This window comes from Paroedura picta, chromosome 1, assembly GCF_049243985.1.
Source record: "Paroedura picta isolate Pp20150507F chromosome 1, Ppicta_v3.0, whole genome shotgun sequence".
NCBI lineage: Eukaryota > Metazoa > Chordata > Lepidosauria > Squamata > Gekkonidae > Paroedura > Paroedura picta.
Window position 1 is genome coordinate 118,757,722 of NC_135369.1, and position 15,073 is coordinate 118,772,794.

At 42.9% G+C, this 15,073-nt stretch overlaps 1 protein-coding gene across 2 annotated transcripts in view; it reads right to left on the reverse strand.

The window, feature by feature from the left end:
- DCBLD1 (discoidin, CUB and LCCL domain containing 1) overlaps positions 1 to 15,073 on the reverse strand; it is a 38,049-nt gene that overhangs the window by 5,431 nt on the left and 17,545 nt on the right. The window contains exons 3-9 of one of the 2 annotated variants that reach the window (XM_077301150.1): positions 14,135 to 14,269; positions 12,094 to 12,145; positions 11,295 to 11,367; positions 10,001 to 10,134; positions 5,541 to 5,581; positions 3,620 to 3,835; positions 537 to 661 (exon numbers count right to left, since the gene is read on the reverse strand). In XM_077301150.1, coding sequence (XP_077157265.1) covers positions 537 to 661; positions 3,620 to 3,835; positions 5,541 to 5,581; positions 10,001 to 10,134; positions 11,295 to 11,367; positions 12,094 to 12,145; positions 14,135 to 14,269 — 776 coding nt within the window. Of the gene's footprint in view, positions 1 to 536; positions 662 to 3,619; positions 3,836 to 5,540; positions 5,582 to 10,000; positions 10,135 to 11,294; positions 11,368 to 12,093; positions 12,146 to 13,817; positions 14,069 to 14,134; positions 14,270 to 15,073 lie in introns of those variants that run through there. The other variant, XM_077301158.1, reaches the window with a different exon arrangement.

Consider the following 15,073-nt stretch of genomic DNA (forward strand, 5'->3'; position numbering starts at 1 on the left):
TTTAATTGACAGGTGATCAATACAGACCCACAGCTAAAGTGTCCCCAACTCTGACAGCCTTTCTGGGCCAATGAAGAAAGCAGTGAGGAAGAGAACACTTTAGATCAGGGTTAGTCAACCTGTGGTCCTCCAGATGTCCATGGACTACAATTCCCATGAGCTCCTGCCAGCAAACGCTGGCGGGGGCTCATGGGAATTGTAGTCCATGGACATCTGGAGGACCACAGGTTGACTACCCCTGCTTTAGATCACTTTGTTGTATGAAGTCCATAGCCTCCCCCCACAATAGTTATATTCCTCTTAGCTTAGCCTAGCCTTATCTGAGGAAAATGCTTAACCAGCTTCTTACACTGAATAGGAGTCTCCAGATTTCTTATCAAGGTTTCTGTGTGCCCATGTACTGCAGTGACCAGTGCAGCTGAGTTTAAGGCCTCCTCAGTTACAATGGACAGATTACTCAGTTTAAACCCAAACACAGTAATGCACGAAGGACAGATGTAAATTAGTATTGAAGGGCTAAAAGAAAAATAACTTGCCTTTTCTCCATTGCTTAGAACTCCTTTGTAAGTTCTCCATTTTGAGTTGTTATTTTTATAGTTCACAATAAACGTCTTAACATAGAAGTTAAAGTTGAATGTCGTAGAACCTGTAGTTCTAATTCCTTGTAATAAAAGAGAAAATAAAACTGTATGCATTTATTGGTTATTAAACATGCTAGCACACCTTTTCCCTTCAAAATATGATGGAATTCTTTTCCAGAACAGAGTTAACTGATATCCCTATCTGAAAAACCTGAGCTTCGTATGACATCACATAGACCATCATCCACGGAATTTTGACACAACCCCCCTGAGCAAATGCAGGGTTAACACTGTCAACAATGGAGAAAGTACTTCTGCATTTGTGGAGCACCATCTTCTATTACGGGTGATGGGAATCCTGTTTGATGTGCAGGCAGAGGACTACAATAATTGCTTTTACAGGCAAGGAAAACATGAAAATCCTCCTTCTTATTGTAACACCCCCAGCACAATCCGCCCAGCATATAAGCCAAACTGTTTAGTATTTAAATAGCTTTGCACATGGATCCTAACCATCCTAACAAGATGAGTTGCACATACAAACAATAAGAACTCTAAGGAAGGCTGACTATACAATTCTTTTGGGATGTGATGGAAGCAGGTTTAAACCCACTGATTTCAGCAGTCTTAAACATGATTGTCCTGAAAAATGTGAAGGGCAGATATCGTCCCCACACACACACACACACTCCTGAATGTTTGAAGGCATCTCCCGTCAACCAACCATTACAACTTCCACGTGAAGTACTCAGCTGCAGTTTCACCTCAGCCAAAAAAAACAGGCTACTTGTTAATTATATAGAAAATTCTGCCATGCCGACACCTGCCTCCTGAAACTTAAAACAAAACAAGCTGGGGACTTGCAAGGACTTGTGGGGGAATCTCATTTCCTCTCCCCCACTGTTTTTCCTTTCCCTCCTCTTGCCAACTCCCATAGCTTTAACTTTTCTTCTCTCTCCTCATCCACCCGTCTATTTTGACCTGTCACCCTCTTCATTTACATTATTTCATTCATAGCCTGCCTTTTTCCACAATGGGGACTCAAAGCAGTTGACATAATTCCTACTCTTTCCTAGGAATAAAACAATAAAAATAAATGATCATTTTATGCTCACAACACTGTGAGGCAAGTTAGGCTGAGACTGTGTAAATGGCCCGAGACCTTGCACCAGAGAGTGGTGATTCAAACCTGGGTCTCTCACATCCTCGTCTGAAGCTCTAGCCACTATTCTGACTTTCATGGGGAGGCTGATACTGAACAGCAGCAGACTGCAAAGCCTGGGTGAGTCACGCAAGTCTCCCAACAATAAATCACTTGGTGGTTGCTGCCAGGCCTGGCCCCGAAGAGACCTCCATCAAAGATCAAATCTGCCCTGGAAAGGACTCGGCTCCTCCTCCTATAAAAAAAATCCACCGACAAGTATTCTCACCCCTTACGTGGAACAAATCCACATAAGGGGTAAGAGAATCCTCGTCCCCTCCCCCCTTACCTATCACTACTCGCACTCTCAGACAGCCCCCGCCAGATTCCCTCCCCCCTCCCATTTCCCTCCTTATCTTTAGTGGGAGATGGGCTGCTGTGTTCAGCGGTTCTCCGCCACCGCAGCTGGGTGACCCGTGGCTCTCTACTGCGGGGCTCCTTTGGGACTACCGCAGCTGGGCTAGTGTCCACGGGCACTGCCGCTGTGCTGCCCCTGCAGGCACCACCTCCATGGCTGGGCTGACCCATACTCTGGTTTCTCTTCAGATCACATGGCTGGGCTGACCCACACTGCTACAGCTGCCCCACCCTCTGCAGGCAGCACTGCCCCGGCTGGACTAGCCTCCTTGACCACCGCTGGCTCCCTCCATCTTCTGGCGCACTCAGGGGGGGGGGGCGTGACTCACAGACGTCATGCCCGTGAGTGCTTCCATTTCACCGTGTGTATCAGAAGATGTGTTCCACATCAAAGAACCCCAAGAATTTCACACCAGTTGAATACTGGACAATTTTATCTTTAATAAACAGCAATACAATATAAACAACACACACGCACACTTTTTCACAAATGTAAAAGGGGCCTTGCAAGTCTCCCTGACTGCTCCTATCCCTGCACATCTCTCTCACCTCTTCTTTCCTCAATCATCAGGATGAAAAAATAAGTCCCTTATTTCTTCCTTTCCCTTCCCTCTAAGCAGCAATCCACATGCTTCTGGGGCTGCTGCTCTTTGTGGGATAAGCAAGAGAGACGGTCTTTTCTCACTGAGGCTGAGGACCTGCCTTGTTGCCAGGGCTCAAAGCTGCCTTCCCACTCGTTGGCATTCCCGGATGAATGGAGGGGCAGTCTGTCAAGTCAGACCAAGGTACTGTGGTTGCTGTGACCAACATCCTAGGAGGCTTAATTAGAAGACGTGGCTATCCTGTTTAGGCCTCCCAACAAAGCCTGTCTGGATGCTGCACCCACCTCAGCAGCCTATGTGGATGTCCCCACCCCTCCAAAGACATCATCCAAGCTAACTCTGCTGAGTGCAGAACTGGGTGTCTGGCTCAGGTCCTGAGGTTGCCTGCAGGTCTCACAGTGTGTGCTGCTGCAACCCACCACTGGCTGAGTCACAGTCTGCAGTCTGAGAACAACCCATGTAACGTCTAATTTACAAGAGTGTTAGGAAACCATGTTGTAAACGTTACAACATGGTAAAGGTAAAGGTATCCCCTGTGCAAGCACCGAGTCATGTCTGACCCTTGGGGTGACGCCCTCTAGCGTTTTCTTGGCAGACTCAATACGGGGTGGTTTGCCAGTGCCTTCCCCAGTCATTACCGTTTACCCCCCAGCAAGCTGGGTACTCATTTTACCGACCTCGGAAGGATGGAAGGCTGAGTCAACCTTGAGCTGGCTGCTGGGATTGAACTCCCAGCCTTATGGGCAAAGCTGTCAGACGGCTGCCTTACCACTCTGCGCCACAAGAGGCTCACAACATGACTAGAACAAATACATAGTGATATCATACTGCATTCAGACATAATAAGGAGAAATAATACTCATCCATAGGCAACTGACCTGTTATTCTTTTTCTCTCTCCCAGGTCAATTTCCAGCCACTGGCGAAGATTGCTCTGGCTTGCTGCCCAGGATGGCCCTTGAGTTCTGAGCCAAGCTTTATCCGGAGACCACTGAACTAACTCCCCAATTTCATTGGTCACATTCCAGGATGACGATGCACTAAGCAGGCTGTTGGAAATGCCTCCTCCTTCTAAGTTCAGCGATTTATTGCAACCTTAATATTCAAAATCAAAAAGAAGGATTGCTTGCACTGCCCTCGCAAATGATTTATAAACTAACAACAAAACTATGTGTGGGATCCCATGGATGCACAATGGTGGAGTTGATGTATCTTTCCTTCCTTTCCCCCCAGCATACCAGTGAGAATGCTGTGAGAAAGGTCTGCATCCAGCCATCACCTCCTGCAAACCATGTGTAGCATCTAACCCAGTAAGTAAAGGCATCAGCTCAGGCAAATTAATTACATTCATCAATGACTCACTGAATTTAGTGGCTCGGATCTTATTATATCATTCCCCTTGTGTTTCTCTCCTGTCAGTGTGGAGGCCTTCTTCCACTATGATGCTTACTTCCTCTCGCTGCTAGTGTTTCTGCATCTCCAAAGACTCCTTCAAAAATACTGATCCTGCACACATAGAAATGTGGCAGAGGAAGCAGGCAATGCAACTGAGGAAAGCTTCTGAAGTAGCCAGGGAAGGGTGTGAAGGGAACAATGTCTTCGGACAGAAGCCTATGTCACCTGCTTCAGTTCCTGTAAAGTTCCATCTCTCTTACTGACATGCATCTTAGCCTGGACATCGCTCTATTCCAATGGCAGAATACATGCAGCTGAACATAATTCTTGTTCATCATAGATTCAAATGGGTAGCCGTGTTGGTCTGAAGTAGCACAATAAAATCAGAATTCAGTAGCACCTTTAAGACCAACAAAGATTTATTCAAGCTGTGAGCTTTCGAGTGCAAGCACTCGACTGGACTCCGATTTTCTTGCCCATCATAAACAGCTTTCTCAAAACCGGAAACTAATGCTAGCTGTGTGGCAGGGAGAAGAAATGATTTCCATGTACAGAATAAACGGTGCTGATGTGATGACAGAATTAGTTATTTTGCTGAATCAGGATTCATGGGCAAAAAGCTTTTTGGTTTGCCCAAAGTATGACTTTCTGGTGATTTAATGTTCAAATCTCCACTACATTTGAAGACGTAGCACACCAAATTGAACCCTACAGGACATCTGCTAGGCTGGATTGACAGTAATGATCTAAGTTTGCTATTTTCTGCCTGTTACTGGAAACCCTGGGGCTCCTCCAAAAGCTATCAGACGCCCCTCAGCAAGAAGATCCGTAGTGATAACTATGAAGATCATTTTTTGCACTGCTTACAGATCTTCTCCAGCAATGTGCAGCCATGAGCAGCTTCTACTAGTCTGTTATCTGTTTATGCAGGCAATAACAAGGCTCAACAGGTCTATATGGAAAGCATACTCCAGACTATTACTCATGAGCCATTTAATGCTGGTGAGTTTTGACACTCTGAAGCTCTTCAAGAAGGTAGACAGACAGGGAAAGAAATTTCAAAATCAGTTATCCAGATAGACCACTACTGCTGTTTATTTTAAAGGCAGCATGTATTATTTGGCTGAGCACATATTTCCATACGCACTTCAAATACCAACAAGAAATATGTAATCAAGATCATTTAGGAGGTCAAGCCAGTGCCTCATTGTTATCACAAGGGATTGAGAAGCACCAAAAAAATCTTAGAACCTAGGCCCAATCACTCAACAGCCAATTCTGTTAATCTTACCAGAACTACCGCTGAATATTTTTTTAAAAATACACAGCATTTGGCTTTTCATTTTTCTTTTAATAGGATTTATATGAACTTTTCTAATGTATAAAATGAAAAAAAATGTCTTACCATTTGAGGTAAAAATGAATCGCTTCTCTGACAGAGAGCCACTGTAAAGGGGAAAATAAATAGTGTGGGCAACTTACTCTCAAAAATCAGGAAGTTAATTTTAAGATGCAATAATCCGAATTTACTTCACTGACCTTCAAACTTGCTGCCCCTAACATGCTAGCAACATATCTGTACTATGTGATGAGATGCTATCACTGCAGCCAGAGAATCTAGTGCCAGAGCTACGGGTAGGGATGCCAAGACCAGCCTGCTCAAATCCTACACATTACCCCTGTCAGCATACTGATGTTGCTGCTGCTTTCCATATCACAGCAAAAATGAAAGGTTTTTCTAGACAATACTGGAAACATACTGAAACCTGCAGTTCTTTATAATAAATTCTTATTAATGGACTGGGAAGACTTTTAGGGAAAAACTAGATGTTTTGAGTTAGCAAGATATAGTGGCTACAGTGTCAGATCCAGGTTTGGAAATTCACCCTCTGCTATGGAAGAGCAGGGTGATGTTGGGCTAGTCTTACGCTCTCAGACTAACCACCTAACAGGGTTGTTGTGCAGAAAAAACACGGGAGAGAAATAATGTAAGCCACGCTTGTCCCATTGGAAAGGCAGGCAGGCTATAAAGGAAAACAATTTCTTAAAAACAGTAAAATTTTTAGCCATGATCTTGGGTCCCTCTTTTGAAGGTGGAGTGTTTCTCTTCCAAAATAAAAACATTGGTTGAAGTCTGCAACTATTATCAAATTATTATTTGCAGAGTGTCCTCAAAAAGCTGCAAAATAAATTGCATTTTAACCATGCTGCCATGATATTTCTCCAAGTTTTAAGCAGAAAGGCAAATTTGGACATAAATCAAATTAACACCAAGTTCCTTCTGTTCTTTTATACACTAAATCCCATTGCCAAATAATAATTGGTAATTCCCAGAAATTATGGCTCTTCTGGTACACACTGCCTGCCCTTCACAGCTACACAAAGAAAGGGCAGGAAGGAAAAGAGATTTAGCAGATTAACCAACAAGCATCTTCCAACCACAAGATTAAGCAGATGCTCCCACCAAAAAGTATAATTCCTGCATGTATTCCTGCATACAGCACTGCCACTTTCTGACACACTTGCTTTCTCTACTACCTTAGGGAGAGCTTTCTTGATCTCTAAAGGCAGAAGTAGATCCTGTCCAGTTCTCTGCTCCTGCATCTTCCTGCTAAGGGGGAAACATTTTGCTTTTGCTCTCTGAATGCAGAGTGGAATAGGGAGGTTATTCCATCCCCACTCCTCTCAATATGTATCATACCTCCAATGGAAATACAGGAAAGTATTTGTAACAGACTGTACAGCACTTCTAACCTTCTAAAAGTGCAAACAGCTAAAGGACTGTGAAGCCTTCGTTCTTCACCAAGCGAGAGACTTGAGTGACAGGCTGCTTCAAGCAATTTGATTGGTTAGCACCAACTCAGTAAAGAAAGTCCTGAGAGAGCTGCATACTGAAGAGTCAGTCAGATTTATGCCTTGGCCAAGTCGAGCACTGCTGATTTCAGCTTTAGCTGAGAAGAGTCGAGTATTAACAGATTCAGAATTCAGCCCTGGCTGAGAACAGTTTAGCACAGACAGGAGAACTGGGGAAAGCTGGTAAGAAGGCGTGGGTAGTTAGATGGTGACATTCCCCCCATTTGGGCCAATGTAAGGGGATAGATCTTCTAATGAGAAATGAATTTTCCTGCCAAGTCAAACGGAGTTATCTGTAAAAATCAGAGATCCCTGGTCTGGTGTGGTTAGAAACTGCCTTTAGAGACCTTAAGAGTTGGTTAAAAACACAAGAAGAATACTGGTGCTCCAAGAGAAGGGGTTTGGGTACTGGAAAGACTGTACCAGTCTTCTGGAAAAAATTTTTTAGAGAATACTCAAAATGCACTACAGTGTTTTGTGGAGAAACACTGGAACAAAAGCCTCTCGACATAAAGGTGTAAGTAACTGCAAATAGTTTAAGAAACGCTCATTAACCTGAAACATAAGAATGAATGTCTGTGCACGTACTGATTTTATCTCAGACTTATCTATACTGAGTTACCTCAAAAATGTTTCACTCCTGATTTCAACTGACCTTTCCCCTCTATGTTGAATAAAATATTTTGTTAATTTGGAATATAAAAACCTTAAGAGATATTTAAATTGGTGTAGAGCCAGTTTGGTGTAGTGGTTAGGAGTGCAGACTTCTAATCTGGCATGCCGGGTTCGATTCTGCACTCCCCCACATGCAACCAGCTGGGTGACCTTGGGCTCACCATGGCACTGATACAACTGTTCTGACCGAGCAGTGATATCAGCGCTCTCTCAGCCTCACCCACCCCACAGGGTGTCTGTTGTGGGGAGAGGAATGGGAAGACGACTGTAAGCCACTTTGAGCCTCCTTTGGGTAGGGAAAAGTGGCATATAAGAACCAACTCTTCTTCTTCTTCGAAGTTAAAGTCGGCTCTCAAGTTCCTGGGCTGAGCAAACAGCCCAAATATTATACTGTGACAGTGTGGAATAGCCAGAATTCTTCAAGAAAGAAGAAAACAGTTAACTATGGCAGCTCAGTCACAGGTAAGAAAAACAGAGGGAAAATCTTGGCTCTGAGGGAGGAAAGGAGAAGAATTGATCTTTATACCTGCTTTCCAGTGCCCAAAGGAGTCTCAAAGAGGCTTACAATCGCCTTCCCTTTCCTTTTCCCACAACAGACACCCTGTGAGGTAGGTGAGGCTGACAGAGGCATGATATTACTGCTTAGTCAGAACAGCTTTATCAGTGCTGGTCACCCAGCTGGCTGCATGTGGAGGGGCAGGGACTCAAACCCAAATTAGAAGCCACTGGTCTTAACCGCTACACCACATAGGATGGGGAAGTGGATGGGGCCATTGTATTATTAGTGGTAGAAGGAAGGCTTGGAAGAACAGAAGCAAATCTTCATACCCAACAAAAAATAGGACCAGACTGGTTAGGAAGAACTCTTAGATCTCTGAGAAATGAGCATTGCGGATCAAATCTAGGATGGCAGCAATCAATCAGGGAAGGAAAAAAGCTAGCTTTTTGTATTTCAGGACCAAACAAAGCAGAGTAGGATAGGAACTATTTTTAGATGTGGGGGAAAAGCTGTTAGAGATGTGCTTGCCAAATCAGTGGATTCTGCACTTTCCTATGTATAAGTCCCATTTATTCAGTGTAGCAATGGGAGAAATTAAACAGGTGTGAATCAGTGCCTGGTTGGGCAACTACTGCCTATTCTCCATCCAGATAATGTGCTTCGAGCTTCCAAAGGAAGAACAAGATAATAAAAATATACAATATGTGCTCAACTTTCTTATCAATTTCAATAAGCCTTAATGGTCATACATGTTATCTATGAATTTTGAGGTCAGTAGAGGTCCCTAAAAGAGACACTCAGTGATGAGTGGCTGCATTCAAAACAGAATTGCTCTGTGTTCATGTAAGTCAAGCAAGTAAGACTCACACACTGGTGTCACAGTTAACAGCACTGCAAACATACTGAAAATGAAGTGAACAATGTCAAGGTCAGGGCTGAGCAAGCAAATAGTTGACCATGCTGCCATGTGATTCCAATATGGAATTTCTAGGGCTCAGTGCACACAAGCAGCACCTTTCACTCTAATCAATTTCCATCTTTGGCACTGCAATTAACATACCGTTTCTATCTAGCTATCTTCTATTCTAAGGCACTATTTGAGCACACTAGGATCTGCCCATGCTCTTTTTCAAGACATTTTTACAAAGGAAGCATCATCCCTGCACTGGGTGGGCAACAGGTCGGCCAAAGGCGCTAGATTAATTTTTTCTTTCCCCAGTAGCTTCACTTCATAGTGTGAACCTGGTACGGACTGTGTATTTCCAAACATAGCCTCAAATCTACTCTTTTTGCAATTCCTGTTGGCTCCAAAATCTGCACACCAAAGGGCAAAAAGTATTCAAATCAAAACATCTATAAAATCAGGAGCAGCATGTAAAGATTACTACAATTCTATGTGGTTTTCTGAAGGATGCTAATGGAGTGTCCATGGGGAGAATGTCTCCCCAGAAGACTTAATCAGCCTCTCTGCTGAGCAAGTGTGTCAATATTCTAGGCTGAATCATGTGGTGCCTCTGCAACTACAAACGGGGACAACTTAGCCAAAAGCTATCAGGGAAGACAAGTAGCAACAGCATCAGGAGGTACAAGTGCCATCCTGCTTCATGGTCCAAGGAAGAGTCTTGCGATGAACAGCAGGGCTTAGTTTTGACCCTTGGCTCGTATTATGATCTAGATAAGTTCAATCAAGACAAGTAAGTTGCGAAGATTTCTTAACAGTATCAAATAGTTTCCTAAGCACTTGAGAGGAAAAACAAAAGCCTCATCTGTTCTTTGTTGTATGATGGGGTCTTTTTTTCCATATACATAATTAAAAGACAAACACACACAATACCTACTCCTGTGAAAGGATTCCATTGGCCAAAATTCCTTGGTACCGGCTTGCTCCTTTCTGCTGAAGCACACTTATCTGACCGCCCAACTCATCTGCAATTACTCCAGCGTGTATGGCAGATTTGCACAGCAAGGAGGTCTAATGTACAGAAATCAAGTGAAAGTTGAGTAAATGCAAGACTTCAGTATGAAACACCCACCCCCTGCAAAATCTTTGTAACTTCAATGTCTAAGAAAAATAAACAGAAATCCTCTGTATATTACATAGATTAACCAGAAAAGAGCGTTCAATGAGAAAAAGTCCATGAAAGGATTAAGTAAATTTAACTGTTAAACAGATACTTTTTAAAGTTAATATTTAACAATGCAGTAATCCTCACCCACACATGCTTGTTCAGAAAATCATTAACGCGGTGGGCTGGATCCATGGTTCTCTTCTGCTATGTGAGCAAGCACCTTCCTACTGAAGGACTCAGCACAGCAGTGGGAAATCACTGGATGTAACCCAGTGTCATAAGCCCATTAGATTTGCGGAGAAGAGCAAGGCCATATGCTTTAGCAGTTTTGCTGAAGACATTCTGAACACAACATAACAGACAGGCAAGGCTGGAGAAATTTTCCCTGATTGGTTATTCTGAATAGACACATTGTCTACTTTGTAAACAAAACAAGAAGAAGTGGTTTCCCAGATTCTACTCTGAAACACTAGCAACCCAGTGTTTTGTTTTTGAGATTTCAGATTTTTGTGCAAATAAAGATCTGTTTTGTCTGTTTATGGCTCCAACCTCCAGAGTTAAGTATCTGCCAATCTGGCTATTATGAGAACTAGATATATTGATAAATGCCTGATATTAACTACCTATAAAAGAGCACTCAAACTACATGTGGCCCTCCAACTCATGACTGTGTTCCAATCTGCTTACTATAATGCTCTCTACACAAATACTTTATAATTATTGCTCAGCTGTCTTTGAACCCACAGCAGCATGATGTTTAGGAACAATGGTCTCTAATCTGGAGAACCAGGCTTGATCCACCACTTCTCCACATTCAGCCAATTGCAGTTCTCTCAGAATGCTCTCAGGCCCATCTATTTCACAAGGTGTCTTTTGTGGGGAGAGGAAGGGAAGGCAATTGTAACCCACTTTGAGACTCCTTCAGATAGTGAAAAGCGGAGTGCAAAAACTGACTCCTCTTCTTCTTCTGGGTTTTTTTTTTTATAATAATGTTTTTCCAGAAACAATAATGCTGCCGTTCTGGCATTTTGCTCTAGAATTGTACTTTGTCCTAAGTACTTACATCTCTATATCCTTCCACTACATTCCCAGAAATATCACCTGCTATCTCTCTGCAACCAGCTGGACAGTACCTGCTGCAATGGAAAGAGAATTAAATTTGAAGTGTGGAATGTCCTTCACGTGCACAGAGCAAAGACCCATTTTATTGACACATAACTTCAGCAAGCCTTTTTTGGCGGCGGTGGGGGGGGGGGAGGAGATTCCTCTAGGAGGAAGTTGTTTTCAGAGTTCAGACTTACTCATGCATACAAACAATAATGGAAATGTGTTTCCCCCTGTTAAATTCCCAACTGCATGCTCTTCAGGCTCAAACAGCCAACTTGCATTCCATTCTTCTTTACAATAATTGCAAGGAAGGCTCATTTCAAATAACACAGAACTATTTAAAGTAACACTGGTAAACTTTTCATCCAAATTAGGTTTAATCCTGCAAAACAGTTATATCCTCAAGCCCTGGCTCCCAATACTTCCAGGAGCCCTGAGTATCACACACAATGTTAGTTTACCTTGCTGGCATAACCATAGATCACAGCAATTAGAGATCTGGGGAAGCATTCCACCATTACTGTGGAATGAGAAGGCTCAGGAAGATATCTGTGCCTGTCCCTGACAGATAGATAATCACAGATTAAAATTTAAACACCTTCAAGTGTCTCCAGAAGACACATTCCTGTGGTAGGCAGCAGAGCCTCAAATGCTTCACAAGTGGTCATGTACCTTATCCGGTTACAGTAGTAAGTGCGTTAAGTGCAAGATGCAGCATGACAGCCAATGTATCTTGTACCTAAGCCTATATTTACCTGTATTCAGTCTCCACACGGTTGTTTGCTCTCTCCAGACATGTGATTAGATCTGTTGCAAATAAAAGTTATTAAGAATCTGGAATGTATACCACAAACACATAAATTATTGGATAGTTAATTAAGACTGAAATGTTTTCTCAGGCTCATCTGATGAGCAACCCATAGCTACGCTATCCAACGTACTTCTGCTCCTTAGCCTTTCCTCAGCCCCCACCCCTCCTGCCCTGCTTGGTTCAGGCTGGATTCTCTCTTTCTTCTCTTCAGGGAGGAATTCTGCCAGATCTCTCACCAGAAAAAAACACAAAGGTGAAGGGTATCATCCCCTTCCTGTATTCTGAAACAATGGCATGCCAGTGGTAAGATTCAGTACAGAAGCTGCTTTTTTGCTGTTACTAAAAGATTAGGCACAAACCACCCCGTATTGAGTCTGCCATGAAAACGCTAGAGGGCGTCACCCCAAGGGTCAGACATGACTTGGTGCTTGCACAGGGGATACATTTACCTTTACCTTTAAAAGATTATTGCACACACTAGTGGCAAGTACCTGAATGCAGTAAGTACCTGAATGCAGCAAGCACTGGCAAGTACCTGAATGCAGCAGCCAATACAGTTCTGCTACATTTGGGCAGATCACTTGTGAGCCACATTCAGATGCAGGGATGAGCATGAACTAGGAAAATGTGGTACATGGTTTGAGTTACAGCACCCTCAAAGGAACTGCCCCCAGGAAACTGCTTTCTGTGAAAATGACCACTTAAATCCCAAGAAAGCACTTCCATGAGGGCACATTTTTTGGAGTGCTGTAGCTCAGACTCTGAAAATCCAATCCTCACCAAACTTGGAGGGCAGGTAGAGGAGAGTCAGCCAGAGATCCCCTGTGCATTTGGGTGTCTCTAGCTTGCACATAATCCATTCTATGCACTCCCGGAACAGCACCTGTCAAAATAACCACTTGTCACATCAAATTCAGTAGCATATAGAACGGATCCTGTGCAAGCTAGAGACATCAAAGTCATAGGGGACCTCCCTCAGATGCTCCTCTACATGCCTTCCAAGTTCTGCCCCCTGATGACTTGAAGTTTTGTAAACATTTAGATTGAGCGAAGAGAGTCTGTTTGGAAATGTATCCATTCCCAAACCACCACAAACAGCTGGTAGACTGTCATGCACTTCACTTTGTGAACCATGAGCTTTAGCTTGTGAGATAGTCTATACCCATCCCTATTCAAGATGTCACAAACTGTAGCTGGTTTGTGATGAGAATGAATGAGAAAATGCTTAGGTATGTGTGCAGCCCTCATTCATAGAGACAAGGATGAAAATTTCCCATGTGAAAGAAACTGCAGATTGGTGCGTCATCCAGAGGGCACTTAGATAAAATTATGATTTGTTTCTTACATACTGATTCTAAACCAGAATCAAACTATAGGCAAGAAATGGACCAGAATTTGTTAAAGCAACTATAATTTCTTTTTTTAAAGAAAGGCTTCAAGCTTGGCTCTGTTTTTGAAGGGGAAATAGAGGGAACAGTTTGAGGCAATAAGTCCTCAGACTCTCTACCTTGTTCACATTGTCTGAATATACCAGCACACTGTAGTTTCGCTTGGCTTTTCTTAAGCATATTACTGCAGCCTTTCGTTGTGCAGCAAGCTGGACACACAAAGGTAGATTTGTAAACACATAATCTACATATGCATCTCAGACGCTTCCATCGTACATACTATTTCCATGATTTCTGCTTCTGACTGTAGCCATTTATGATGCAGGGTATGCTATTTTGCACATCTCTCAAAGCCCATGGGGAGCTAGACTAAAGCCACATCTCGACAGGCTTGCCTGGCTTCTCAGTAACATTCAGAAGGCTTAGGTAGAGAATACGTATTGGTTCAGTCCAACTTGGTTTCCTCCCCACTTCCACCATGAAGCCAGATAAAAGCTGGAGTAAGGAAAGAATTACTCTTCTCACTCACACGTTCCTTGTTCCATCACCACCACCCCTCCTCAATGAAGTTTACAAGCCCAGAGAACTCAACTGTACCTGGATGATCACTGCTAGCAAAGGACAACAGAAAGCCCCGTCCAGAAACGTGGGACCTACTCTCAAAGTGAATAGTTGCTGCGTTGGAATCCAAGATTATTTCTTCAGGGACAGGCATATTGCCACAATATGGTCCTAAACAAAGAAAAAATAAGGTATGAAAAAAATGTTCATAGCCTAGACACAATAACAACTATAAATGCTTCCATTATCTATGGAATTTTATCTAACTACATAAATATTTGACTTTGGAATTTTAGTTTGCAATCTCTGAAGTGACTGAGAATTAGGTGATTGCCATTCTGTGTTGAGAGATTGATTTGTTTTTTAACATTGTACATTATTAACATTTAAAAGTGTGCAAAAAGGTACTAACATTCAGGATTGGATTTTTGATAGCTTCAGATAGTCACTGATTAGCCTCTGCAATACAACGTTCTTAAAAGGCAACAATCACACAAAAAGGCCACTCAAAGGCAGTAACGTGTGTCATGGACTGTTAAGTAAGATTATATCCAGAGATACTACCAGAAGTAACACTTTTAGCTATAACTGCTACATATATGGGAGCAGTAGGACATAGCTGGCATTCTCAGCCTCCCCATCCTGTACCCAGTCTCCTAGTACCAGAGTAAAATTATGCCAACAACAACACTGGTGTAATTGGAAAAATTCCCACAGAATTTGCAGAGAATGAAAATACAACTTCATGCAGCATAGGATGCCAACAGCCTGTAATCCATTCCAGCTCTCCCAGGGACTATACAAATTCAACCAGGCTAGAACACCCACAGCTCAGATGACAGGTCATGAGGTTATGTCCTCATGTCAGGAGTATTTAAAACATATATGACTTGGGTGATGAGAAGGCTATAGAAAGAGCACTTGGTAAATAGACAGCCAGGGAAGTGGACAAACTGCTGTAGCCTATTGCTAACA